The following is a 26626-nucleotide window of genomic DNA, read 5'->3' as shown; positions in this document are numbered from 1 at the left end:
GCTGTAGTTTACTGGGTAGCACTATTGCCTCTCAGTCAGAAAGTTGTGGGTTCAAGTCCCACTTCAACAACTTGAATGCAAAAATCTAGGCTGACACTTCAAAATGTTACCGAGGAAATGTGGTACTTTTGGAGGTTCTGTATTTTAGCAAACACAAGAAGTCAAATTCCCATCTAAAGTTTCATTTAATTTTTACTGCTTTTGAGAAACTGAGATGAAGGATCGAGAGTACAGGGCATCACCAAGTTTGTAAAGAGTAGACTCAATAAACAAGGCGTTGATGATTATGAGATATAACCAAAAGTGGGTTTAGAATATCTGTAGATCTATTAGCGACAACAATATAATTGAGATGAAAGTTGTATTTGAAAGGGGTAAATGTACAATTGCTTCAGTACATTATTTAGATAAGGCTGACTCCAATGGGGTGTTAGAGACTGTTGTAAACTGTGGAAATCTGTTAATGGGTAACATGACAGACGATTAAGTGATACAGAGCCAGTTTACAACCCGAAGGAGCAAGGACTCTAACTGTCAGAGAAATAAGCCATGGGTGGCGAGGAAGGTAAAGGACAACATATAATCAAAAGAGAAAATAATACAGAACTGCAAAAGGAAAATGCATGGATCCTACTTGATTGGGAAAGATGCAAAGGACAGCAAAGGTTGACCAAATGGATATTAAAAGCTACAAACAGGGAGTTTGAAAAGAAACTTGCAATGGATATTAAAATCAGTACAAAAAACTTTCACAATTATATTAGGGTAAAAAGGGTGGCCAGGAACAATGGGGTCAATTGACAACTGATATTGGAAAATAAGGAACTGACAGACATGTTAAGGAAATAATTTGTACCAAAAATCCCAGATAAATTAATTTTGGATCGGGTTTTTTTTTAATTTGTTCTTATTTTTATGGGATGTGGGCGTCACTGGCCAGGCCAGCATTTTTTGCCCATCCCCAATTGCCCTTGAGAAGGTGGTGGTGAGCTGCCTTCTTGAACTGTTGCAGTCCTTGTGGTGTGGTTACACCCACAGTGCTGTTAGGGAGGGAATTCCAGGATTTTGACCCAGCAACAATGAAGGAACAGCGAAATATTCCCAAGTCAGGATGGGGAGTGGCTTGGAGTGTAACTTCCAGGTGATGGTGTTCCCATGCATCTGCTGCCCTTTTCCTTCTAGATGGTAGAGGTTGCAGGTTTGGAAAGAGGTGTGGAAGGAGCCCTGGTGAGTTACTGCAGTGCATCTTGTCGATGGTACACACTGCTGCCACTGTACGTCGATGGAGGAGGGAGTGTACTTTTAAGGTGGTGGATGGGGTACTAATCAAGTGAGCTGCTTTATCCTGGATGGTGTTGCACTTCTTAAGTGTTGTTGGAGCCGCACTCATCCAGGCAAGGGGAGAAGATTCCATTACACTCCTGACTTGTGTCTTTGGGGAGTCAGGAGGTGGGTTACTCTCTGTGGAATTCCCAGCCTCTAACCTGCTCTTGTAGCCACAATATCTACAAGTCTAGTCCAGTTCTGTTTCTGGTCAATGGTAACGATTCAATGAGGATGACACCATTGAATATCAAGGGAAGATAGTTGGATTCTATCTTGTTGGAGATGGTCAATGCCCAGGCACTTGAATATTGTCCAGATCTTGTTGCATATGTACAGGCATGCTTCAGTATCTGAGGAGTCACGATTGCTGCTGAACATTGTGCAATCAACAGCGAACATCCCCACTTCTGACCTTATGATGGATGGAAGGTCATTGATGAAGCAGCTGAAGGTGGTTGGGCTGAGAACACTATCCTGAGGAATTCCTGCAGTGATGTCCTGGAGCTGAGATGACTGACCTTCAACAACCACAGCCTTTGTGCTAGGTATGACTCCAACCAGCAGAGTTTTCCTTCTGATTCCCACCGACTTCAGTTTTGCTAGGGCTCCTTGATGCCACACTCCGTCAAATGCTGCCTTGATGTCAAGAGCAGTCACTCTCACCTCACCTTGGGAGTTCAGCTCTTTTATCCATCTTTGGACCAAGGCTGCAATGAGATCAGAAGTTGAGTGGCCCTGGTGGAACCCAAAACTGAGCCTCAGTGAGTGAATAATTCATGTCAGCAAACTAACAGCACTGAAGAAAATAATGGCACTAAAAAAGGGCAAACACCAGGACCAGATGGTTTCCATCCTCGGATCTTAAAGGAGAGTAGGTGAGAACATTGCTGATGCCCTAACTACGTTCTTCCAAAGTCTTCACAATTCAGAAACTGTTCTTTTAGAGTCGATAGTTGCACATGTCACTCTGCCACGTAAGAAGAGCGAAACTGGGAAGCCAGGAAATTATACACCAGTTTGCCTAACATCAGTCTTCAGGAAATGGCTACAGTTTATATGAAAGATAGAGTGACTGAATACCTTGAAAATTTGTAATTAATCAGAGGTAGCCAGCGTGAATTTGTAGTGGTGACTACAGTAGGGAAAAGGGAATGTCTGGATGTTATATGTTTGGAGTTCAGGAATTTGGTAACATTTGAAGGCATTTGATAAAATCCCTCGTAAGTGATTGTTAGTTAAATTTGAATCTCATAGAATTGAGGGAAAATTATTGACCTGGTCAGGAGATTAGCTGAGCAGTAGGAGACAGGGAGCAGGAATACTTAAATTGACAGGATGTGACGAGCCCCATGTGGACCTGTGGGGCCTCAACTATTCACTATATTTATTAAGGATTTAGATGACAGGATAGAGCACCACGTATCCAAGTTTTATGATGACATAAAGATAGGCATTGTAGGCAGTGCAGATAGAACATTAATTTAAAAAGAAATATTAATAGATTAAGTGAATGGGAAAAACTGCGCCAAATGTAGGCAAGTTCATTCCTGGGATGAAGAATTCCATGATGAAAGGTTGAATAGATTGAGCCTATACCCACTGCAGTTAATAAGACCGATCTTATTGAAACATATAAGATCCTGACGGGACTTGATAGGGTGGATACCAGGAGGATGTTTCCACATGCCGGGGAGACTAGGGCTAGGGGGACACAGTTTCAGAATAAGAGCTCTCCTTTTTAAGATGGAGATGAGGAGATGTTTTTTTCCCTCGGAAGGTCATTAGTCTGTGGAATCCTCTTCCCCAGAAAGCAGTGGAGTCTGGGCCACTGAATTTATTCAAGGCTGAGTTAGACGGATTTTTGATAGACTAGAGAGTCAAGAGTTATGGGGGTCAGACAGGAAAGTGGAGTTGAGACCACACGCAGATCAGCTATGATCTTATTGAATGGCAGAGCAGGCGTGTAGGGCCGAATGGCCTACTCCTGCTTTTAAGTCCTATGTTCCTAAGTCTGAGGTCATGCACTTTGGACCTAACAGGATAGAATAGAGTATTTTCAAAATAATGAAGAACTAAAAACAGTAAAAGTTCAATAGCCTTAGGCTATCCATGTGCATAGATTATTAAAATATCATGGATAGGTACAAAATAATCAAAAGGGTAATGGAATGCTGGCCTCTGTCATGAGAGGACTTGAAATGCAAGGCATTAGAAGTTATGCTACAGCTCTATAAAGCCTTGGTTAGACTAAACATAGAGCACCATGAGCAGTTCTGGACACCACACCTTAGGAAGGATATGTTGCCATTGGAGGGATGCATTGTAGAGTCACGAGAATGATAGCTGAACTCCAAGGATTAAATTAAGAGGTGAGGTTAGGGTCGGGATTCTCTCATATTTAGCTTATTTACCTTTAGCAAGGGGGGACTTGATCGAAGTTTTCAAGATATTAAGGAGGAGTAGATAGAGGGAAACCACTTCCACTGGTTGAGGAGTCTAGGACTTGGAGGCACAGCCTAAATATTAGAGCCTGACCACTCCTGAGTGAAATTAGGAAAAATTTCCTCAAGCAAAGAATGGTAGAGATTTGAAACTCTCTTGCACAAATGGCAGTTGACACTAGATCAGTTGTTGATTTTAAGCCTGAGATTGATAGAATTCTGTTCACCAAAGATAAAATGGATTATGAGGCAAAGGACTTAGGTCATAGATCAAACAGGATCTCATTGTGTAATCAGGCAGGCTGAACAGGCTAAATGGCATACTTCTATTTCCTTGTTCCTAGAGCATTGTAGGGAGGCAGACAATGGGACACTGGAGATTGTTGATAGTTTCACATACTTAGGCTCCACAGTCACCAGCAATCTGTCACTTGATGCTGAAATCAACATGCACATTACAAAAGCTGCAGCTGTTATACCGGGCTGAGTAAGAAAGTGTAGAACAACAGCAACTTGACTGAGAACCAGGAGTTTACCAAGCCTGTGGCCTCAACACACTCCTCTGCAATAGGGAGAGCTGGACAACACATGCTAAGCAGGAAAAAAGACCCAGTTTCCGTCTTCGTTATCTCAGGCATATCCTCAGCATCCCTTGGCAGGACAAGGTCACCAACTAAGAAGCCCTGGAGCATGCTAATTCCAGCAGCATACGCTCATTACTAATCCAACAACATTTGTGTTACCTCAGTTACATGGATGACGACCGTGAGCTCAAAAACCTTCTGGATGCTGAACTGGTCACTGGGTGGGGTCACGACCTCCTGGACGTCCACGCTTCCACTACAAGTGAAATATGAAGATGGCAGATGTTGACCCTGACAACTGGGAGGCAGTTGCTGACGGCTTTGACCTCTGAATGCTGACTGTTTGCAAGGGCAATGAAAGAGGCGAGGAGAAACTGAAAATTCAGCTGCTCGAGAGCCCAGAGAAAACAGAGACCAGCAAATTGCGCACCTTGCCAGCCCACTGTCTACATCTGTAGCAAGTGTGGCAGAGACTGTTATGCCAGAGTGGAGCTCCTGGGTCACACCAGATGATGTCTAACACAGAGTTGGCCACCAAGGCACAAATCATCGTCTTATGAGACAGGAAGCTGCCAGAGGAATGGGGAGAAAGGGGAGACTTGAGTAGAGCAGTGAGTCCCATGGTGTTAAAGCCATGGAAATACCTGAGTTAGGGTGGGAAAAGGAGTGATGAATTTTGATTTCAAAATAGGGGAAGCAGCTTTTAGGAAAGCACATAGGAACATTGGTGGAAAAAATGTTGTGTTGTAGTGTTATAAGCAAGGAGATCTCAGTGGGGAAGAATGTAATAACTTTTAAAAAAATGTATTCTTTCACAGGAAGAGGGCATCACAGGCAACGCCAACATTTATTGCCCATCCCTATTTGCCCTCAAGAAGGTGGCAGTGAGATGCCTTCTTGAAGCACTGCAGCCCATGTGGTGTAGGTACACCCAAAGTGCTGTTAGGCAGGGAGATCCAGGATTTTGACCAGCAACAGTGAAGGAAACAGAGATATATTTCCAAGTCAAGAAGGTGCGAGGCAGGACGGAGCTTAGATCTGATCCATTAATTGTGGGATCATTTAGCTTTGTCTACTGCTTGCTTCTTCCACTGTTTGGCATGCAAACAGTGAAGCCTCATTTTAGCTGTGCCTGGTGCTGTTCCTGGCATGCCCTACTGCACTGTTCATTGAACCAGGGTTTATTCCCCAGCTTGATGGTAATGGTAGAGTGGGGCATATGCCAGGCCATGAGGTTATAGATTGTATTCGAGTACAATTCTGCTGCTGATAGCCCACAGAGCATCATGGATGCTCAGATTTGAGCTGCTAGATCTGTTCAAAATCTTTCCCATTTAGCACAGTGGTATGCCACACAAGATGGAGGGTATCCTCAATGTAAAAGTCGGACTTTGTCTCCACAAGGACTGTGCGGTGGTCACTCCTGCCAATACTGGCATGGGACAGATGCATCTGCAACAAACAGGTTGGTGAGGATGAGGTTAAGTATGTTTTGCCTTCTTGTTGGTTCCCTCACCACCTGCCGCAGTCCCAGTCCAGCCGTTATGTCCTTTAGGACTCGGCCAGCTCAGTTTGTAGTGATGCTACTGAGCCACTCTTGGTGATGGACATTGAAGCCCCCCACCCAGAGTAAATCCTGCACCCTTGCCACCCTCAGCTTCTTCAATGTACTGTTCAACATGCATGAGGTCAGATTCATCAGCTTAGCGGGTAGGGGTGGCATGTGGCATCAGCAGGAGGTTTCCTTGCCCATGTTTGATCTGATGCCATGCAACTTCATGGGATCCAGAGTCAATGTTGAGGACTCCCAGGGCAACTCCCTCCCGACTGTATACCACTGTGCCGTTACTTTTGCTGGGACTGTCCTGCCAGTGGGATAAGCCATACCCAGGATGGTGAAGATGGTGTCTGAGAACATTGTCTGTAAGGTATGATTCCGTGAGTCTGTCTGTGTCAGGCTGTTGCATGACTAGCCTGTGAGACAGCTCTCCTAATCTTGGCACAAGCCCCCTGCTGTTAGTAATGTGGTCTTTGCAGGGTTAACAAAACTGGGTGTACCATTGTCATTTCCATTGTCTTGGTCGATGCCGGGTGGTCCACCCAGTTTCACTCCTTACAACTGTATGGTTTGTTAGTCCATCTCAGAGGGCAATGCTGTGGGTCTAGAATCACATGTAGTAAGGATGGCAGGTCATCCCCTAGAGGTTAACTACAATAATCAACAATGATTTCATCATCACCATTACTGATACCTTTTAAGTCCAGACTTTTACTGGAATTTAAATTCCACCAGCTACCAAGGTAGGATTTGAACCCATGACCCCAAACCATTAGCCTAGGCTTGTGGATTGCTAGCCCAGTGACATTATCACTATCCTGCCACTACCTACACTCCCCCAATCCTACCCCTTACCCCATCCAATCATTGCCTGGTATTATTTTTTAGGGAATCTTCAAATTATTTTAGTGTGTTTGTGACTTAATGACTTAATAATGGTGGAGTGCAACTCGTTAACTGCACAGGAAATAATGCTTACCAATTATCAAAGACCTTCTGTTCATGATGAAAAAGTGCACCTGCACTAAAGGGATAGACGCATTCTGAGTTTTACCTCAGAAATTGCAATGATTGAAGATGCTTGAATGCCAAAGTAAGGCTGATCATTCAAAATAACGCATAAATCAAAGTGTTCACCTGAACCCAAACATGCAGCTTTTGCTCGTATTGTTCTGACAGGACATTATTACCAACAAGAGATAATTAGCAGGCGGAAGTGGCAGGAAAGAGACACAAGCAATTATTGAAACACCTTCGGAGCAAAGGAAAATTACTGTCATGCTTTGTATCATTGACTAAATTTAAATTTATGGTGTTGAAAATTAGGGACCCTTTCCTTAACAGTTGAAAGAATTATAGTTTTCCAGGAACTTCTGTCCATCAAATAACTCAGCTAGACTCATTTGAAACTGTGCCCACCCCTGAGTCTCCAAATTGTGATTTAAAGGCCCACTCTGGGGCAGAGACACAGAATTTGTCTGATACAAAGTGAAATTCTGCATTGTTAGCGGTGCCTTCACAGTTGCATAAGACATTAACCCCAGAGTGTCCCATATCACAACTATGCCAGCCAATGAGTTGGATGTGGGACAGGACTTATGACAGGACTGAAGAGTAGACAGTGGCCAGGATTTTCCAGTCCACCACCCACCCACCCACCCCTCCCCCACCCTGAACTCCTTCAGTGGCAATCATCGCGGGTGGGACAGAAAATTTTATGGACCAGCCAAAGGTCCGCTGACTTTGGATGGGAATTTCCTGGACTGGGATACCCTGGCCAGTATATTTTATAGCGAACAGAATCTATTCATAAAGCATGCCACAGCCAACAGTCTACAGGGTCTATTTATAAAGGGTCTTTATGAACTACAGCAAACAGAACTCATGGCCGAAAGGGCTACAATCATGTCTCCAAGAAAAGCAGGGTGATTTCACCAGCAAAATGCAATGAGCGGAGGTTAGTTCCAGAATGGATATTATTCACTCAAAATCAATTTCAGTCACTTGCAGCAGTGTGGTCTCCCAGCATGATTGACAGGAGTTTTATGCAATCATCTCCATTCTAATCAGGAATAGCTATGTCACTATATGCACCCTATTAACCCTGTCCACCTAGAATGGTTACAGTCCAAAAGGAGGCCATTCGGGCCATTGTCTCTTTATCAGCTGTCTACAAGAGTAACTCCCCTAGTCCCACTCCCCCAACCTTTACCTTGCAGCCCAGCAATTTTCTTTACTTCAGGGAATTGTCCAATTCTCTTTTGAAAGCCATGATTGAATCTGTCTCCAGCACCCTCTCAGGCAAAGCACGCCAGGTCTTAAGGACTCGCTGCATAAAAAAGCTTTACCTCATGTCCACCTACTCCAATAGACTTTAAGGGTCTGATGATACTGTTTGAAGCACAGCAGGGAATTATCCCATAAAGTGGGAACCATTGTTCAATTGGGAGCGCTCGAGAAATTTCCTGCAACTCCCAATAGCCACAATACCCCTTTGCAAAGTTCCACATTTGTAAGATCCACAAATTTTGTCTTAAAGAAGCAAAGAAAGTTAGACCCCAGACCCTTGATCCTGTGATGAAGCTGAGATAGATAAATCAGCGAGGAAATGTCTCGAAACACTGTAGGCTAGACAGGGAGAAGAAATTCTCCAGAGATCTCGTCCTATCTAGTCTGGAAAGTACAATTGAGGGCAGGATGTGAATTGGCCATTGTACACCACAAGGTCAAATATCCTGCCAACACACTCAACAGCTCAGCTCATGCATGAATGCTCCTTTAGGCAAAATACCTCAGACCAAGGGAGAAAATTGGAGTGAGCAGAGAGAATATTAGAAATGGAAGCAAAATAATTACCTGCAGTTCAGCCAAGAGCAGAAGGGGCCAGATTAAGTGATGGCAGATGCAACTAAGTAAAAAAGTGTGACAAATCTCAAAAGGAGACTAAGAAAGGGAAACACAAAGGAGTAGTAATTAGTCCGTGCCTGTTTTCAGGCCCAGACACAGACTATACAAACGGTGTATCCCTGTGCTGTAAGGGCCAAGGCCATGCCTAAACTGGGCTCGAGGCTTCAACTAAATATTCAGGGTGAATTGCCAGTGCCTGTGCATGCTGACCATGCAATCATCAGCCCTCGGGTAAGCTCTGGGTGGTGACTGGGGGGAGGAGCTGAATGGGTCAATCCAGGTGGCGGAGTGGGGGTGTTCTGTGATGGGTACGCCTGTAGAGTCAGGAGAGCTTTCTGCTTCTCCTGGCTTCACAGAAAATGTTTCTGAAAATCAAAATTATGAGAGGAATAGATAGAGTGGACAGGATAAAATAGTTTGCCTTGGTGGAGAATTCTAGAACCAGGGGACATAGATTCAAGATAAGTGGCAGAAGGTGTAGGGGGACATGAGGAAGAACTTTTTTACGCAGAGTATAGTGGGTGTCTGGAATTCGCTGCCCAAGTTGGTGGTAGAGGCAGAAACTGTAAACTCTTTTAAAATGTACCTGGATCTGCACCTAAAGTGCTGTAAGCTGCAGGGCTATGGGCCGTGTGCAGGAACGTGGGATTAGAAAGGGCACCTGGGTGTCGTCGGGCTGGCATGGACAAGATGGGCTGAATGGCCTCCTTCTGAGCTGTAACTTTTCTACAGTTCTGTGGCTCTCTCTTTCCTCCTTTAAAAAGCTCCTTAAAACCTCCTTGACCAAGCTACGTGTTATCTGTCTTAATATCCCTCAGTGTCAGTGTTTAATAATCACTCCTGTGAGGTACTTGGTGAAGTTTTACTACTCTGAAAGGGCCGTCTAAATTCAAATAGTTGTTATTAATGAGGTCATGTTCATCCTTCTGCCTGCAGCAGACATAGCACCTTGGAGAGTAGCAGCTTCTGTTTGTCCTTCCTTGTATTATCTTACTGACCATTCTCTATTGTTTATGCTTCTCCTTAATGTGTAGCATATCTAGTCCAGTTTCCAGTAACTATATTTCAAAGGTATTCCATTGATGCGAAATATGTTGGCATGTTCTGGAATCATGAAAGATGCTATGGAAATGCAAATATTTCTTCCTTTAGCGAAATTGCTGGTGCTTTGTAAACTGAAACAATTGAATTATGCTCACAAGACCTCTACCAGAACTTTAACACCACTTCAGTAGTTTTGTTGCTCGAGCAATCAGGCTGATTCTGCATTCCCCTCCAGTTCACGCCTTTCCTTTTCTGAAGGAGCTATGTTCCCTATCACTGTAATCTCTTCTCGCCCCAGACCCCTCTGGGATATCTGCACTCATCTACTTCTGGCCTCTTAAGCATTCTAATTTTATTCACTCCACCCACTGGTAGCCATGCCTTCAGCTGCACAGGCCGTAAGCTCTGGAATTCTCTCCCCACACCTCTCTGCCTCTCGATCCTCCTCATTAAAATCTACTCCTTTGACCAAGTTTCTGGCCATCTTCCCTCATATCCTCTTTTGTGGCTCGGCATCTAACTTTGTAATGCTCCGGTGAAGTGCTTTGAGATGTTTTATTGCAATAACGGTGCTATATAAATGCAAGGTGCTGTTGCTGTCATTGTTGGGTCAAGTTCCGTGGAGGCCTGGATAGAGTGGACGTGGGGAAGATGTTTCCATTAGTAGGAGAGACTAGGACCCAAGGGCACAGCCTCAGAGTAAAGGAAAGACCTTTTAGAACAGAGATGAGGAGAAACTTCTTTAGCCAGAGAGTGGTGAATCTATGGAATTCATTGCCACAGAAGGCTGTGGAGGCCAGGTCATTGAGTGGCCATAAGACCGAGATAGATAGGTTACTTGATTGGTAAGGGGATCAAAGGTTACGGGGAGGAGGTGGGAGAATGGGGCTGAGAAACTTATCAGCCATGATTGAATGGCGGAGCAGACTCAATGGGCTGAATGGCCTAATTTCCACTCCTATGTCTTATGATCTTATGGTCTTATGATATCAGCACTCTCTAGTACGTCAGCTAAGAGTGTGTGTGCATAGGTTTATGATGGAGCGATAATTGGAGAAGTGAAGGCGTGTGAGAGAAAGATAACTGGCTAACAGGTAGCTTTTTCCTCTATTTGGCCTAGAGAGTTTAGAAGAGCCTTGAGCAGACTTGGGCTTTGAAGAGAGTTGTTAAGGGAAAAAGAAGATTTGATACACAAAAGGAAACAGTGTTTGTTGTAGGCCGCGTAAGTGGTGGAAATTCCGTTTGAAATCGGAAGAAATAGTGAGGCTGGTGACATAGATGAAGGAGGACAAACAGAGGAGGAACTATTAGAGGATAACCCTTGGTTGGACGGATGAGACAAGAAGAGCTTGCTACAAATATTGAAAAATAAGATGCTTTGATCCATTGCAATGGAAATTGCAGGTCCATTCACAGAACACATTGGTGATGACAAAATGTAAGCGTGATTTATGAAGCTGCAATGTTATAATTTTGAAGTGTTGGAATCCACAAAACTTTTAAGTTGATTAGATCTATCTCTAATAACTGGCTAGATTGTTGTTGCCACTTCCCTGGCTGTAATCACTAGTTAAACCTGCACAGGAGTGAGTTTAATAACTGACACTCTGCATTGTGTGAAGGATTATGCAGGAATTTGTTGCTGAAAGATTGCGTTCATTCCTTTATGTTTCTGGCTGCAGACAGTTCTTATTATCAATGGCAGGCCCTTATAAGGCAGTAATGTAAGACATGCATTCTAGGTGTCGAGGTGGGGTGTGAATTCCGCCCTACCCCCAAAACAGTAACTTGTATTTATATAGCTTCTTTTATAAAGTGAAAACATCCCAAGCTGGAGCATTACCGAATAAAACTTGACACAGAGTTACATCAAGAGATATTAAAGCCAGTGACTAAAAGTTTGGTCAAAGAGTTAAGTTTTAAGTAGCAACTTAGAAGAGGAGAGAGATTAGTGAGGAGAGGCTGTGGGAGGGCATTCCAGAGATTAGGGCCTTGGCATTGAATTTATGGTCATCTATGGTGGAGCACCAAAACACCAAATAGTAAGCGCCTTCAGAGGCAGGAGTGAGATCATCTGGTATGATGATGCTGTCTACCTCTGAGGTATGTACACAAATCGTTTACATTACACCTCCAGTGGTAAGGTTCCCTCCATAAGCAGTTCTTAGCATTTAGCTGGCACTTTTCTTCTTGGGAATGGGTAATGAAATACTAGATATCATCATATGATTTTCCCATTGATGATCTTTTTTCACCCAGGGGCAATCTGCACTAACTCCCAGTCACCATCCTAAGAAATTTGTGGTATTGGTTTCAGCTACAGCGGATTCTAACTTGTCCAGTGTGGTTTTAGATTAAAAACAAAAACAGAATTACCTGGAAAAACTCAGCAGGTCTGGCAGCATCGGCGGAGAAGAAAAGAGTTGACGTTTCGAGTCCTCATGACCCTTCGACAGAACGATGCTGCCAGACCTGCTGAGTTTTTCCAGGTAATTCTGTTTTTGTTTTGGATTTCCAGCATCCGCAGTTTTTTTGTTTTTATCTCTGTGGTTTTAGATTGTTGGCTCTACTTCTTCAGCAATAAATTTAAAACCTTTCAGCAGATAGCATCATGGGATGATATCATGGCATCACCATATGCAGCCTTGCATCTTAGACCATAAGACCATAAGACATAGGAGCAGAAATTAGGCCATTCGGCCCATCAAGTCTGCTCCACCATTCAATCATGGCTGATAAGTTTCTCAACCCCATTCTCCCACCTTCTCTCCGTAACCTTTGATCCCCTTACCAATCAAGAACCTATCTATCTCGGTCTTAAATACATTCAATGACCTGGCCTCCACAGCCTTTTGTGGCAATGAATTCCATAGATTCACCACTCTCTGGCTAAAGAAGTTTCTCCTCATCTCTGTTCTAAAAGGTCTTCCCTTTACTCTGAGGCTGTGCCCTTGGGTCCTAGTCTCTCCTACTAATGGAAAGATCTTCCCCACGTCCACTCTATCCAGGCCTTTCAGTATTCTATAAGTTTCAATCATATCCCCCCTCATCCTTCTAAACTCCATCGTGTGTAGACCCAGAGTCCTCAAATGTTCCTCATATGTTAAGCCCTTCATTCCGGGGATCATTCTCATGAACCTCTTCTTTGTTTAGTGGCCCAATACATTATCTACTGGAAGAAAATCTCAACACCATTCGGGACAAAGTTTGGTCAGCACATCATCTACTGGCTTAGACATCTACTTCCTCTACTACTGAATTACTGTGGCTAGAGTACACACAATGCATAGAATGCTCTGCAGCAACTCGCCAACGCACCTCCACCAGCATCTCACAAACCTGCAACCTCCATTACCCAGATGGATAATGCCAGCAACTGTTCATGGAAACGTTATCTCCTCCAAGTCATACACCAATCCAACTTGGACATCAGGGTATGTGGTTGCATAGTGATAATGTCACTGGACTAATAATCCAGAGGCCCAAGCTCATGCTCACGCTCTGGAGACATGGGTTCAAATCCCACCACAGCAGCTGGTGGAATCTAAATTCAATTAATATAAAAAATCTGGAGCTGAAAGCTACTTGCAATAATGGTGAGCATGAAACTATCACTGATTGTCATAAAAACCCCATCTAATCACTAATGCCCTTTAAGGGCAGAAAATCTGCCATCCTTACCTGGTCTGGTGTACATGTGACTCCAGGCCCACAGCAATGCCCAGCAAGCCATTCAGTTCAAGGGCAATTAAGGATGGGCAACAAATGGTCACCTTGCCATTCTATGAACGAATGAATAATATTGAGCTACATCATATCTACTATGCAGTTACAGACCATTAGGCCCAACTGTCCTAAGGTGGCATTCTCTTTTTTTATGCTCCATTCCCTTTGAAATAAAGGCTAACATTCCATTTGCCTTCCCTATTACCTGCTGGACTTGTATGCTAACTTTTTATGATTCGTACATGAGGACTCCCAAATCCCTCTGTGCTGCAGTTTCCTTCAGTCTTTCTCCATTGAAATAATATTCGGCTCCACTATTCTTCCTGCCAAAGTGCATAACCTCACACTTTCCCACATCATATTCCACCTACCAAGCTTTTGTCCACTCACTTAACCTCTCTATAGCCCTCTGTAGACTCATTGTGTCATCCTCACCACTTGCCTTCCCACCTATTTTTGTGTCATCTGCAAACTTGGCAATAGTACATTCATTTCCCTTATCCATGTTATTAATATATATTGTAAATAATTGTGGCCCCAGCACTGATCCCTGTGGCACTCCACTGATTACAGGTTGCCATCTTGAAAATGCATCCTGTATCCCAACTCTTTGTCCACTATTAGTTAGCAGGTCCTCTTTCCATGCTAATATAATATCCCCCAACACCATGGGCTCTTATCTTATTAACTAGCCTTATGTGTGGTACCTTATCAAACCTTATATTATATATACAAATATATTACATCTACTGGTTCCCCTTTATCTATCCTGATTGTTATCTCCTCAAAGAATTCCAATAAATTTGTCAGGCATGATTTCCCCTTCATGAAGCCATGCTGACTGTGTTTGATTACACTATGCATTTCTAAATGCTCTGCTGTTACATCCTTTATAACAGACTCCAACATTATCCCAATGACAGATGGTAAGCTAACTGGCCTACAGTAACTTGTTTTTTGTCTCCCTCCCTTTTTGAATAAGGGTGTTATATTGGCTGTTTTCCAATCCTCTGAGGTTTTTCCAGAATCTAAGGATTCTTGGAAGATTACTACCAATCCATCAACTATCTCTGCAGCTGTTTCCTTTAATATCCTAGGATGCAACCCATCAGGTCTAGGTGAGTTATCAGCCTTTAGCCCCATTAGTACTTTTTCTCTAGTGATAATTATTGTATTTATTTTCTCCTCCCACCTTTTGCCCCTTGAATATTTAGTATTTTTAGTATGCTATTAGCATCTTCTACCATGAAAACTGATGCATAGCATTTATTCAACTCCTCTGCTACTTCCTGGTTCCCCATTATTATTTCCCCAGCCTCATTCTCTAAGGGGCCTATGTTCACTTTGGCCTCTCTATTCCTTTTTATATATTTAAAGAAAGCTCTTACTGTCCATTTTTATATTACTTGCTAGTTTACCTCAAAGTTTATTTTTATATTCTCCCTCTTTTTATCTTTTGGTCTTCTGTCAGTCTTTAAAACTTTATCAATCCTCTGGCTTACCACTAATCTTTGCCACATTATATGTTTTTTCTTTCACTTTGATACTATCCTTCATTTACTTGGTTACCCATGGCTGGTTTACCCTTCCTACAATCCTTTTTCCTCACTGGGATATATCTTTGTTGTGAGTCATGAACTATTTTCTTAAACATCTGCCATTGTTCATCAACAGTCTTTTCTGCTAAACTGCTTTCCTAGTTCAATCCAGCCAACTTTGCCCTCATTCCTTTGTCATTACCCTTATTTAAGTTTAGCACACTTGTTTCCGAACTAAGTTTCTCAGTCTCAAACTGAGTGCTAAATTCCACCATGTTATGGTCACTGTTTCCTATGGGACCTTTTGCTCTGAGATCATTTATTAAACCGGCCTTATTATGCATTACCAGATCCAAAATAGCCTGATCCCTGGTTGGATACACAACATATTGTTCCAGGAAACTGTCCCAAATACACTCTATGAATTCTTGCTTGTGGCTACCTCTGCCAATTTGATTTTCCCAAACTACGTGGAGATTAAAGTCACCCATGATTTATATACTGTCTTTCTTACATGCCCTCATTATTTCCTGATTTATTGTCTGTCTGACAGCTTAGCTACTGTTAGGGGGCCTACAGACTATTCCCACCAGTGTCTTCTCACCCTTGTTATCCCTTACCTCCACCCATATGGAATCCACATCTTCCAATCCAAGATCATGTCTTGCTATCGTACTTGTTCCATCTCATACTAAAAGCTACACCACCACTTTTCCTTCCTGCCTGTCCTTTCGAAAAGTCACATACCTCTGAATATTTAGTTCCCAGCTTTGATCTCCTTGTAACCATGTCTCTGTGATGGCTATAAGATCATACCCATTAATCTCTATTTGTGCCATTAATTAATTTATTTTGTTCCGAATACTACCCGCATTTAAGTCAAGAGCCATTCATTTTGCCTTTTTACCATTTTTTCCCCCTTTGATCCTACTTTCTGCTTTCTTTAATGTTTGGACACTCTGTCCCTTCCTGTCACCCTCTGGGCACCAATACCTAAATAGCTGCCCTGCAATGCTGCCATTATCCTTTTGCTTTGTAAGCCTACTTATCCCCTCTCCAGAACCTTCACCCCCTCTACTTAGTTTGAAGCCCTCTCTACAGCCCTAGTTGTTCAATTCACCAGGACACTGGTCCCAGCACAGCTCAAGTAAAGCCCATCCCACTGGAACAGCTCCCATCTACCCCAGTATTGGTGCCAGTGCCCCATGAACTGAAACCCATTCCTCCCATATCAATCTTTGAGCTACGCATTTAACTCCTTGACTTTATTTACCCTATGCCAGTTTGCTCATGGTTTAGGAGTAGATCTGATATGAGTGGATGGACTGCATTCGAAAAAACATCAAAGTCGGGTATCACAGAAAAGCAAGTGAGTGATTGGTCGGTGCATATTTCTCTTTTTCTTTCTTTTTTCTCTGTCTAATCTCAGACATTGGTCTAAACTAGGAGCCAGGAAATTATAAATTTCAATTGGTGTGAGTATAACAGAGTGAAAGTAATTAATTTGTGTTCGGCCAACTTCAACAGGGTGAGTACATATCATTGAAGGTAGCAGGGTATGTTTAGGAAGTGATTAATAAAGCCCAAGGGATCCTGGGCTTTATTAATAGGGACATAGTATACATAAACAAGGGAGTTATGATAAACCTGTATAAAACACCAGTTTAGCCTCAGCTGGAGTGTTCTATCCAATTCTAGGCACTACACTTCAGGACAGGTGTGAAGGCATTAGAGAGAATTGGACCATGTGTCTGTCATGGAATACTTGAGTAAGAGTGATCATTGTGTCATAAAGTTTGGACTGGTAATGGAGAAGAGAAGACACAACCTAAAGAAGAACTTCTAAATTGGATGAGAGCTAACGTAAATGGGATGAGTGGGATCTAGCCGGGGTAAAATGCATCCGAAAACTGACACGAAAAACTGTAACAGAACATTGGATGATCTTTAAGGAAGAGATGTTTCAAGTTCAGGCTAGGTATATCCAAAAAGAGGGAAAGGTTAAGGGAGCCAAAGCCAAGGCTCCTTGGATGTTGCAGGAAATAGAGAATATGATTTAAACCAAAAAAAGAGCGTATGATGTATGTCAATTAAGAACCAGACCAAATACAATAAGTTGAGAGAGAAAGTGAAGAGGAAGATATGATTGGCAAAGAGAGAATGTGAGCATAAAATAGCAGTTATCATAAAAAGGAATTCAAAAACCTTCTACCAACAAGTAAACAGTAAATGGGTAGAAAGAGGTGGGGTGGGGCCTATTAGGGACAAAAAGTGTGATATAGACTTAGAGACACAAGGCAAAGCTAGAACAATTAATCAGTTCTTTGTATCTTAGTTCTTAGTAAGGGAGAGAATGCTGACAAAATATCATTAGAAATGGAGGTGGTAGAGGTAATGGATAGGTGAAAATTGATAGGCAGGACACACTGGAAAGGATAAGTTGCCTATTCTGGACAGCTTACATCCAAGTTTCCCAAGAGAAGAAATACATCTGGAATATAAAACTAGTCTCAGTGACCGTGAAACTATTGTTGATTCTTGTAAAAGCCCATCTTGTTCACTATTGTCCTTTAAGGAAGGAAATACCCAGTCTGGCCTACATGTGACTCGAGACCCACAATAATGTCCTTGCCGCTTAACTGCCACCCAACATAGCCTAGCAAGCAACATAGTTCAAGGGTAATTAGAGATGGGCAACAAACGCTGGCTCTGCCAGCAATGCCCACATCCCATGAAAGATTTCTTTTTTTAATTTTTGTGGATGCAATGGAAAGATTTGCCATAATTTTCTAATCTTCCTTAAAGAATGGGGAGGTGCTAAAGGATTGAAAAGTGGCAAATGTAATATCCTTGTTCAAGAAAGGGTGTAAGGATATCCTAGGGACTACAGACCAGTCAGTTTAACATCAGTGGTGGGTAAAGTTTTGGAAACAATAACTAGAGGGAAAAAAATTCAAAAGACTTGGAGAGGTTTGAGTTAATTAAGGAGAACCAGCATGGATTTGTAAAAGGCAGATCATGTTTGAATAACCCAACTGAATTTTTAGATGAAGCAACAGAGAAAATTGTTGAAGGGAATGCAATGGATGTCGTCTATATGGATTTTAAGAAAGTGTTTGAGAGTACCACATAAAAGGCTGGTTACCAAAATTGAGGCTCATTGAATAGGAGGGTCGGTGTCAGCTTAGATAAAAAAAATTGGCTTAAGAACAGAAAACTGCAAGTCATGCTAATTGTTTGGTTTTCAGACTGCAGGATAGTAGACAGTGGTGTTCCCAAGGTTCAGTACTGAGACCACTGTTTTTTGACAGATCAGCATCTTGCTTGGCTCTTGGAATAGAGTAAATAAAAAACATTTTCTCAAGATACCAAAGTTGCAGGCAAGAGAGTGAGAATGATACCAATCAACTGCAACAAGAAATGATCTGGCAGAACAGGCAGAAATGTGGTTAGTACAGAGAAGTGTGAGGTGATGCATTTTGGCAAGGAAAAGGGAGAGGCAATATAGATTTCAGGGCAAGGTTCCAAAGAGTGCACAGGGGCAGAGGGACCTTCAAGTTAATGTGCATAGATCTTTGAAGGTAGCAGGGCATATTAAGAGATGGGTTAGCAAATGGCATGGGATCTTGGACTTCCTAAATAGAGATGTTGTTTGAAGTTATGCTGAACCTTTATAAAGCTCTGGTTAGGCCACAAGTAGAGTATTGCATCCAGTTCTGGTCATCACTCTCTGGGAAGGATATGGGGGTCCTTGAGAGGGAGCAGAGGAGATTTACCAGAATGGTTCCAGAGATGAGAAGTTTTAGCTACAAGGTTAGGTTGGAGAAACTACAGCTGTTCTGCTGGTATCTAAGGAGTTGAGAGAAGTTTGATCGAGGTGTACAAGATTATGCCAGTTTTAGATAAGGCAGACAAAGAAAATCTGTTCCCTGTTCTACATGGGCTAGGGGACACAAATTTAAGGTTATGGGCAGGAGACACAGGGGAGACACAAGGAAGAACTTTTTGCATGGTGAGTGGGAATGACTTGGAAATCATTGCTTACCAATGTGGTGGAAACAGTGGTGATCATTGATTTCCAAAGGAAATTGGAGGGAAATAAACTTACAGGGCTATGGTGATAGAGCAGGGAATGGGGCCGACCGAATTGTTCTACAGAAAGCCAGACTCCATGCACCCAATAAGCTCCTTCTGTGCCATCATCGACTCTATGAGATCACCTCTCACTTTTGTAAACTCACAGAGAATATCAACCCATTCTACTCCATCTCTTTTCATAGGCAACCCAGGATTCAATCTAGTGAACCTTCCTTGCATCCCCTGGAAGTTATGTACTGTACATCTAAAACTCAGGAAACTTAAGGGCAAACAATACAATGTGAGGCCTCATAAGGGTCACCATTTGACTTATATTTTGAAGCTACTTTGGCATGTTCGTGATGGGACAGTAAATCATAGTGCCACTCCCCAAACCATCTGAACTATCAAAACACATTTCTTTTTATAGCCTTATGGGTGTTTTTTTTGGGGGTGGGGGGGGAGGACTAGAACCAGGGCTCACAGTCTCAGTATAAAAGGGCAGGCCATTTAGGACTACCATGAGGGGTTTCTTCACTCAGAGGGTGGTGAATCTTTGGAATTCTCTGCCCCAGAGGTTGTGGAGGCTCAGTGCCTGAATATGGTCAAGACTGTTGGAATTCTACATACTAAAAACATGAAGGGGTTTGGGGATAGTGCAGCCATGATCTCATTGAATGGTGGAGCTGGCTCGAAGGGCTGAATGGCCTGCTCCTGCTCCTATTTCGTTATGTTATATACTAGGACCACTTTGGTGATAATTCTTGGCGAATTACCGGGAAGTTTCAATAGGGAAGCGCTATCATTTGAACTGAGGCTTTGGGTGGCGGGGGGTGGGTCAGGGAAACAGACCTCGGAAACATGAAGCGCCCAAAGTAAATCAGGATCCTATAATGAAATGTTTGGCATTCAACGCGTTCGGGGGTTGAGAATGTTTTTAATGAGTGCCTAAGGAGCCTCTTGTTGTGGGTCGTCTGCCTTTTAAAAAGAGCTCCCCGAGGGATAATTTAAATAGTTCGCAATTGTTGTGCAGATGATGCCTAACGTCATTTAGTCTCAACCTGACGCCTGCCTAATAGCCTGGGCGGTTCCGATGGAGCCGATCCCATTAAATGAAAACTCTTTAAAATTCAACAGTTTTTTTTAAAAAAATCGCTGGATGGACATTTTTTTATATAAAAGAGAGGGGCAGAGAGTGGAGCAAGGTTATCTTTGTCACTGAAACAGTAAGGTCATTTAAAAGCCAGCTGCCAATTTATTTTTTTTTCCATTCAGAAGGCATTTTATTTCAATACAAAAAAATAACCCATGCCGCATTCTATCCTGTCTCGACACGTTTAACTGTATACAGACATGTGCAATTGGTACCATTTTCCTGGTCGCAATTTAAAAACTTGACTTTATCTTGCCTCTAAGTTTACCTTCTGCCAAGTAGTCTCTGACATTTTCCGCCACTGAGACGCTCTTTTCGTTCCACTGATCGATAGCGCTCCAGTGAAGCGCCTCGAGATCTGTTACTGGGTGAAAGGCGCCACATAAATGCAAGTTGTTGGTATTTAAGTTAATAACTGAGGCACTACAAAGCAAGCTTTGGTTGACCTGAACGGCTTTTGCAAATGACTGCTAATAATCACCTCTTCATTCACTGTCGGATGAAAAATACCTTCCCTTGGTCGGTATCGCACTGACGGCAATTCTAGCTGAGGGCAAAGAGAACAGCAAACTCTTTTTTCATCTGTCTTTCCTTTTAACGTTTTTTTTTTGAAAATCTTAAGAAACCAAATTTAACTTACAGCCCCAGTCTTGTTAAAATGCAGCACACAGGACAAGACATCTGCACTTTTTTTTTATATTTCAAAGTCTCCCCCCCCCCTCCCTCCCCTCCCCATTTCTTTAATACACTTTTAAACGTTCTAAAACTGCAACAATTAATTTACAAAATTTTATAAAGATATATAAATATAACTACAACTTCATCAGAAACATAATTTACACGCAGTATAACCAATGAGCTTATTTCCATTTCTGTTAGTATAATGGTATTGTTAAAAATATGGTATTTTCTTCCTTAAGTATGTGTTAACAGACTTTCACCGTGGGAAACATGTTTATGTGATAGCCCAGTACTAGTGGGAGGTGAAGGAGGTCACTGTTTTAACTGTTCATTACAGGGTTCTTATGAAAAAAGTCTAGAGAAATCTGGAGAAAAATCTAGAGAAAGTTCCAAAGAAGTCATACTGGGGCTTGAAACTTTAAATGTTTCTCTCTCTCTCTCTCTCTCCACAGATGTTGCCAGATCTGTTGAGGTTTTTCCAGCATTTTCTGTTTTTAATAGCAGAGAAATTTATGTCCGGTTAAAGGGAGTCTAATTTCAGCACCAATGGGATATTTTTCGTCACTTTAGACAATCCTACAGCCAAATTGTACATTTTGATGTCAATCGTCCGCAAAGGCTGCTCAGATCTTTCAACATTAAACACACAAACTGTGGTAGCACCATCTTACAGCAACACAGCCAGAACAGACCGAATATCGTTCACTCAAACATCTTCGGGCGCTTCAACCTAACACTCAGTGCGGGATCGTTCCAAACCCTTCAGTCACTGCATTTCATACAAAATATATCAGTAAACAGAGTAAAGTAAACCAAAATGCGGGTAATTTTCAGAGAAGTCGGGTGGGGGTGGTAAAAGCTGTGCAAAAGTTGTGATTAGTGAGAGGTAAAAGCTGTGCAAAAGTTGTGATTAGTGAGAGGTAAAAGCTGTGCAAAAGTTGTGATTAGTGAGAGGTAAAAGCTGTGCAAAAGTTCTGATTAGTGAGAGGTAAAAGCTATGCAAAAGTTCTGATTAGTGAGAGGTAAAAGCTATGCAAAAGTTCTGATTAGTGAGCTGCGAGTGAGTTCGAAGATGGAGAGAGCGAGAAAGAGAAAGATTGAAGATAGAGAGAGTGTGATTGAAGGTGGAGAGAGAACGATTTAAGATTCTTTTTAAAAAGAGCGAAACAGGTGGAGAGAGTGCGGTTGGAGAGAGATTGAAGATGGGGAGCGTGTGAAGTTGTCGATAGCGGGTTGAACTCTTCACTTTCCACACGACCTGTGTGTTTCTTTCCTCAGACCTCCGTGCCTTCCCGGGGATAAATCAAACTGTTGACGCTGAAGCTGTTGTAGAAGTGACTGTTGAACTGGTTTGTCTGCCCCCCCGAGAAAGAGTTGTAATAACCCGCGCGATTTAAGTGAAAGGCGTCCGTCAGCTCGGTGGCTTCCTGCGAGGACAAGCTACTGTTGGAGGAATAGGAACCGAGTCCGGACACATTCCTCTGGAGTAAGTCATTGGCAAGTCCCATTGACACTTGTCTGCTGATGGGACCACTGCCGATGGCTGTCATGCTGCTGAAGAAACTGTTCAGACAAGGGCTGGACGAGGGCGTGGAAGGTTTCGGGTCGTCGGTGGAGCCCCGGGAGTGTTCCGGCTCCGGCGAGGTGGCTTCGAGCAACAGCGGCGGGCTGTCGGTCATCTTCAGGCCGGGAGGCCCTGGACTGTCCTGGATTTTGGCAATGAGCGACCCCCCGAGGCCCGGGTTGGAGTCAGTTCTCCGCTTCCTCTTCCTGCGAAAGTTACCATTGTCGAACATCTTTTCGCAGTTGGGGTCGAGGGTCCAGTAATTCCCTTTCCCTGCTCGTTCAAAACAGAAGAGGAAAAGAAATCCCAATTTACTGTGAGCTTGCTTTTGCAGCACCCGCATATATATCATTGCAGTAAACAACTTCTAACAAGGGAGGGGAGGGGAGGGGGGAGGGGACATATTTTGGGAGAGACGAGGGGTGCGAATTACATCAAATTCTCAAAATAAGCAGTGAATAAAGATCAACGGTAAAATTGGCGGTTTACGGAGTTACGAGGGTGGGCTAGCAAGCGCTGGTGGGACCGAACCAGTGTTGGGGAATAATGCAAAAATCATAACCCAAGCTACAGAGTCTGAGAGCACAGGAGGAGCCCATTCGGCTTTCTAACAAATGCCCGCTTTCCATATTCCATTTAACCTCGATCTCTTCTGAAAGTTGATAGTGAGTCCCCAGTGCAGTGCAAGTCTCGGGGTCTGGCTCCCCTCCTGCTGTTGTGTAAAATAAGGAACATGTTGACTTTGACTAACAACACCGGCCTGACCGAGTAAGCAGGAGTGTTTTGAAGGGAGTGTTTCAGCTGGGAGGAAACTTTCCCCGGACACCTCGCCATGAAGATCGCTCGGCCAAACAACAAGGTGGCCGCAAAACCTTTCGAAATTCTCAATTTCTAACCCTCTGGGGGGTTTTTTTCTCTCTCTTTTGGACTCGTATACGTTGGAGGCTTTGCAAATTCTTCGGTTTAAATACATGGGGGAGGAGGGGGAGCAGGGTGACAGTGTGATTCGAGGTTTACGGGCTAGTATTGGGAATCGATTCACCGCCAGCGGAGGTGATGATCCTATTGGGACGCGTTCGCGCTGCCAGGTTTTCAAACTGTAGAGCCGTGAGTGACAGGCTCGTCGAATGAAGTAAAGGTATAGCAGAGAGAAAAGTGTTACAGCGCCAGCAGGAGGCCGTCGTTCGGCCCATCGCGCCTGCTCCAGCTTCACCCACCACCCCCCCCCCACCTCCCAACCCCCACCCCGTCTGAGCAATTCACCCAGTGCCACCCTCCCCACCTTCTCCCCCGTGGCCAAGGGTCTCATTCCCTCTCGGATATGGTACATACACGATTTAACATGTGTGCAGGGCTGAGGGGATGGTGGTGGTGGTGGTGGTGGGGGGGGGGGGGGGAATTCATTAATTCCAAAGTGCTGGCACAGACACGACGGGCCGAATGGTTCCCCTGCCTTCAGTCTTAGGAGTGAAAGGAAATGAGTGGAGGGCCGACTCTCACCTGGATCGTCCTCGTCCCTGGGCACCTTCTTGAAGCAGTCGTTCAAGGAGAGGTTGTGCCGGATGGAGTTCTGCCAGCCCGCCTTGCTCTTCTTGTAGAAGGGGAAGTTCTCGGCCACGTACTGGTAGATCTGGCTCAGGGTCAGCTTCTTGTCCGGGGCGTTCTGAATCGCCATGGCAATGAGGGCAGAGTAGGAGTAAGGGGGCCTGACCAGCTTGAGCAGCTCCTCTTGGCTGCTGATGGAGAGCCAGGCGAGCTCGCCCCCGCCGAAACCCGAGGAGCCGCCCAGGAACTGCTTCTGGCCGCCGTAGGAAGGGCCGGCGAAGGGGCCCGGGTTGTTGCCGCCCAGGTAAGGCGGCGAGCCGCTGACCCCCGGTCCGTTGAGCCACAGGTAAGGGTTGGCCGCCCCGTGGTACTCCCCCAGCGGGTAGTTGGCCGGCCTGGGCGAGGGGTGCAGGCTCTGCTGGTGGTGGTACCTGTTGAAGTTCTCGCAGTAGACTGACATGTCGGAGGCTTGCTGCCCTGCTTTGGGACGGAGCTGAGGGGAGCTGGCATGTAAAGCAGCAGCAGAGTTCATAATCCAGCCCTGCCAGCCCGGGGGAAAGAGGGTGTGCGGGAAAGAGACCGTCACGAGGTTCTTCCAACGACAGGTGCGAAGGAATGCTAGAGCTGCTTTATTTATAGACCTTATCTAGAAATCAGCATCGCCCGGGGGCCACAGGGTGTCATATAGACCTTCTACCCACCTCTCTCTGTCTCTCCCCCCACCCCTCTCCAACAGCCAGTTGCAAGCTAGATACTGAAAGAGGGGAGGTATTTGGAGAGAGAGAGAGAGAGAGAGTGAGTGAGTGAGAGAGAGAGGGGGGGTGGAGGTGGAAAAGCAATGACAGATCACCAATCAGACGCCAGGAAAGAAACGGAGGGCCATTCATTCAATTCATTGTCCCTCGCCGAGAGCTGTCTGTAAAGTGGAACAATCTGTGCCACACAATGAAAAGAAAAACACCTTTAATCACCTCTCAAAACTGCCTCAGACATTTCGAAAAGCAAAACTTTCGGGGCAAGGAGTTTTGCTGTTTGTTTCACTGAACCAACGAGATTTTTTTTAAAAAAAAGACAAGACGACCTCTGTTAAGATCCATGAGAGGTTTTATCTGTGTCTTCGAGTTTGCTCCTTAACAAAAGTTTGTGTTTTATATATCGGCTTTATCGCCTGACTCGATCATGATTCAACCTCTTCCAAGTGAAGGCAGGAAACTTTTTGAGCAGCGCTGATTATACACGCCCGAATCTTTGCAGTTCAGGGGCGGTACCCTGTTCAAAACCGAATTTACGAAGGGGCGAGTTAACCTTAATCCATACACCCGGACGTTTAACTTTCCACAATTAACCTCCAAAAGGACTGGGTATTTGGAGAGATACCCAGAAGAACTCTATCTGCCCCTTAGCTATCTCACCGAATTTGCCACATAATCACGTTTACTTCTGGTTTTAGAGAACTCCTGGTGCCCCAATCCCCTTCTGTGGGCATCACCCAGGTTGGGGCAGGGTCGCTGAAGAAAGCGCCAGACGGTAAAGGGCGAATTGACCCCGGTTTCGACCTGCAACAAACCTGCACAACTCACATAGCGCTTTGAGCGGCCAACGTGGCGCTGCGCGGCAACACTGCCAAACAACATTTAACAGCCAGCCACATAAAAGAGATGTTGGGACAGGTGACCACAAGCTTGGTCAGGACGGTAGGTTTTTAGGGAGCAGTGGGTTATCATCTCAGACACAACAAGAATAAGATAGTTTATCGACCGATTCTAACCAGCATTTTTTTTTTAAATCCTGTTCATTTATTAAAATCGTTTTGAGGGGAGGGAATGGTATTTACACAAGAATGTTAATTACAAATATCTGGAGACAAAATACAAGCCCGTTTGGCGGAGAGGAACTGTTTGAAATGTTACAGAAAGCACCGTTGGCTAAAGCCACAAAGGTGTGGAACTGGGACTGAGTGTTAAACTCTTGCTCAATCGACAAAGCCTGTGGCTGCAGGTGTACTTCAGCGTGGATTCGGTTTGTCTTGAAGCTGTTTGGATATAAATACATGGTGGAAATAAACACCAGCAAATTAAAGTTCCGCCGTCAGACACCCCGCAATATGGAAGAGTTAATTGTTTAAAACCAAAAAGTATATATTCTATGTCTTTAGGTTCAATAGAATAGAGAACAAAATTTAAAATTTAAAAATTCGTCTGGAATCTTATTTTACTGGCATTTAGCCCTTTGCGAACAGAGTTGGCAAAAATAGTGTTTTTGTTAATGAAGAAAATAATGTCTCGGTCAAAGATGTACCACTCGTGGGTATTTTTTTTTAGCACCAGTGTTAATATGCATGGCTTTACATGTTATCTTAATAGCTCACACCGCTTAACAAGGTTAATAGAAACATTGTTCTGATTAATTCGGTCACCTCCATCACAACTTAATTTGTTTTAAAAGGGCCACAAATATACTTACATATGGTTTTTATAACATA

The 26626-nt window shown here is 43.7% G+C and overlaps 1 protein-coding gene across 1 annotated transcript in view; it reads right to left on the bottom strand.

Moving 5' to 3' along the window:
• Window positions 1–22309: 22309 nt before the first annotated feature.
• foxi2 (forkhead box I2) overlaps window positions 22310–26626 on the bottom strand; it is a 65858-nt gene continuing 61541 nt past the window's right edge. Inside the window, exons 2-5 of the mRNA XM_041183654.1 lie at window positions 25979–26176; window positions 25557–25764; window positions 24100–24685; window positions 22310–22872 (exon numbers count right to left, since the gene is read on the bottom strand). Coding sequence (XP_041039588.1) covers window positions 22310–22872; window positions 24100–24685; window positions 25557–25764; window positions 25979–26176 — 1555 coding nt within the window. The remainder of the gene's footprint in view (window positions 22873–24099; window positions 24686–25556; window positions 25765–25978; window positions 26177–26626) is intronic.

This window comes from Carcharodon carcharias, chromosome 1 (genome assembly GCF_017639515.1).
Source record: "Carcharodon carcharias isolate sCarCar2 chromosome 1, sCarCar2.pri, whole genome shotgun sequence".
NCBI classification, from domain to species: domain Eukaryota; kingdom Metazoa; phylum Chordata; class Chondrichthyes; order Lamniformes; family Lamnidae; genus Carcharodon; species Carcharodon carcharias.
Note: the sequence above shows the minus strand (reverse complement) of the source record. Positions and strands in the feature narration are given on the sequence as shown.